The sequence below is a fragment of the Zeus faber genome, assembly GCF_960531495.2.
Source record: "Zeus faber genome assembly, chromosome: 12".
Classification (NCBI taxonomy): domain Eukaryota; kingdom Metazoa; phylum Chordata; class Actinopteri; order Zeiformes; family Zeidae; genus Zeus; species Zeus faber.
Genome location: NC_137196.1, coordinates 6966758 through 6969257, shown reverse-complemented (window position 1 = coordinate 6969257; position 2500 = coordinate 6966758). Strand labels below are relative to the sequence as shown.

The window sequence follows — 2500 nt, the reverse complement described above, 5'->3', positions numbered from 1 at the left end:
TGGCGGGACAGCTGTCAATTACTTATGGAAAAAAAGAAAGAATAGAAAGCACAACAGGAAAAAAGGAATTACAAGCGATGAAAAAACGAGGGAAAGAGCGTTCTACGTGGATGAGGATTTAGGTCTAAGAGCTTGGAAATAGTCGTTGGGCGTTCTAAATGTGGGCAGAGGGGCGGAGTTGTGTCGAGGTGGGGCTATGGAAACGGCCAGACAGAGTCGGGAGGCCCGTCAATCGAGAGGCATCGGCGTTACAAAAAAGGGACATGGATAATCGAGCCTCTGGATTGGACGGGAGAGTGGAGCCATTTATACAGTAGATGCATTGTTTGACATGCAGCGTCTTTTAAGGCGGTTAACATGAACGATTATTTACTCATTAATCCACTAATTACCCGACACCGCTAAGCCCAATGAATGGTACGTTACTGGAATGAGCAACGAAACGAGAGGAATCTTTCACTGCCGTTTGACATTCCTCAGTTACCGCCGCATTATTTACACACCAAACAACACAACAAATTGCTGTATATTTCACCAGGTTTTTTTTTAATTTTTTTTTTAGCCGCTGTAAATGACTTTGTTCTGCAAAGATCAAAAAAAGAAAAACGTCGCACAATCCCAGAGCAGGGGGTGATGTAAGTCTGAACATTATCACTCCAGATTCTGCAGGGAGAATCTTTGTGTAGTCAACATATTTAATAATTACAAAGGACCGACGGGGACGGGGATGGAGACCGGCGACAATAACAAGTCAAGTGATGTGGTGGGTGGAAACACATCACCAAGGAGGGGTAAGGAAGGCAATTTCACTCCCTTTACTTCAAAAGTAACTCTCATTGCTTTGTTTAAACCCGCTAAATCTATGGCTCGACGTGGTGATGAAAAGTTTGTCTCTTTTTATAGATTCTGCACTTTACAAGTGACTGGGCGAAACGATTTGTGCAATTTTCCGACTCCGTTCGTGTGAGTCAGTCGGCGTAACTTCGGGTGAATCGAAGACGGAGTCCGATCTTGTTTTTGAATGGAATTCTCACAGGTTGTGGGGCGTGACGCGCACGTGTGACTCGCAACTACCGGCTCATGGATCTCGGACGCGATCCGGTTCAGAAGCCATTGCCTCTGCTTGGGGAGCATGTGTGACTTGTGACTCGTGACTGGTGGATGTCCTTGGAGAATCGGTTCGGATGTCTTTGCCTCCTCGTGCGTGCGCCACCCGGGGCTCTCAGGTCTATTTGTTCCGAGGTTCTGGCTGCCGTTAAAGAGTCGCAAAGGAACAACGTTTTTGCCAGAGTGATTCACGACTCCCGAGTCATTTAAAAAATGTGTTCGCCGCGAACGGATCGTTTGCGAATCTTGCATCAGTCAAGTTCTTCAGCGTAGCTTTGATGTCACAAAACGAGAGGGTACTTAGGTTGGAGAAAGGTTCAATGACATCAGATGAAACTTGTCCGACGACACCCTACAACTAGCTGTCACTTTCGCTTTTTTGATGGTATGTGATGCATATCATACACGCAGGCAAGAAATAGACGCTAGAATACACACTCCACTCCTCCCCATCTGCTTCCGCAGGCGTTCAATTGTATGCATGTGTGTGCGGTTCAATAAGCCACTGCGGGTATTTGATCACGGGTGGGGGCGTGTGGGCTGACCTACCCAGCACGGTGACGGTGGCGTGCGCGGTGCGCACTGGCATGGTGAAGATGGAGCAGGTGTACTCGCCCTCGTCCGACAGCTGCACGTCAGAGATGGTGATGGAGAGCTCTGTGGACGTGGAGTGGTGGAGCTTGATGCGGTTATCTCTCAGGGCTAGGAGGGGGCGGGGTTGGTTGTATGGAGGAGGAAAGAGACAGAAAAAGATTATTACTCATCATTGTGTATTTTGTTTGATCTAAAGCTCAAAGGGGATTAGGACTCGGCCGCCCTTACGGCAAGCAAAGCCCCCGTGATTGGTGTGACTGCAAATTCCCATAAACATCACATTAAGTTTGGTGGGGTGGGGGATTCCAAACATTTTTATAGTGAGACAAAACTCCACCACACAAAATTGTTTTTATTATTATTATTATTATTATTATTATTATTATTATTAATTTGGCTGCAATTCCATCATGGAACCCTATGGTGCCTCATGTCCCAGTTTGAGAAGCCCCCTGATCAAGACGGCGTTGACTTGCGATGGCGCGATGGTGTCTCTGAAGTGTCTTTCAGCTCCACCTGCTAGCCCCACTCGGTCAAAGACACTTGTTCAAGTTTTTTCTCTTTTTCTCTTTTTTCCCTTTTTTTTTTTGGACCCCGACAGCCTTTCAGCAGAGCTTTTGTACACATTCCCCCTTTCTTTTTAAAGTAACTGCGGCAGCAGAACAGGCAATGCTCTGCTGCCATAGTAACTGTCTTGTAACACGTCAAAAGCCACTTCACTCCCTGTGTGGTAGCATTGTTTCCAGAGAGTGCGCGCCGCATTTCTTAAATTCAAACGAGGCGGGGAGAGATCGCCGCG

General features: G+C 47.0%; 1 protein-coding gene across 1 annotated transcript in view; it reads right to left on the bottom strand.

Moving 5' to 3' along the window:
• Positions 1–2500, bottom strand: part of cadm3 (cell adhesion molecule 3) — a gene marked incomplete at both ends in the record, with an annotated part of 72565 nt that overhangs the window by 35383 nt on the left and 34682 nt on the right. Inside the window, one exon of the mRNA XM_080011235.1 lies at positions 1657–1809. Within this exon, the coding sequence (XP_079867361.1) occupies positions 1657–1809 (153 nt within the window). The remainder of the gene's footprint in view (positions 1–1656; positions 1810–2500) is intronic.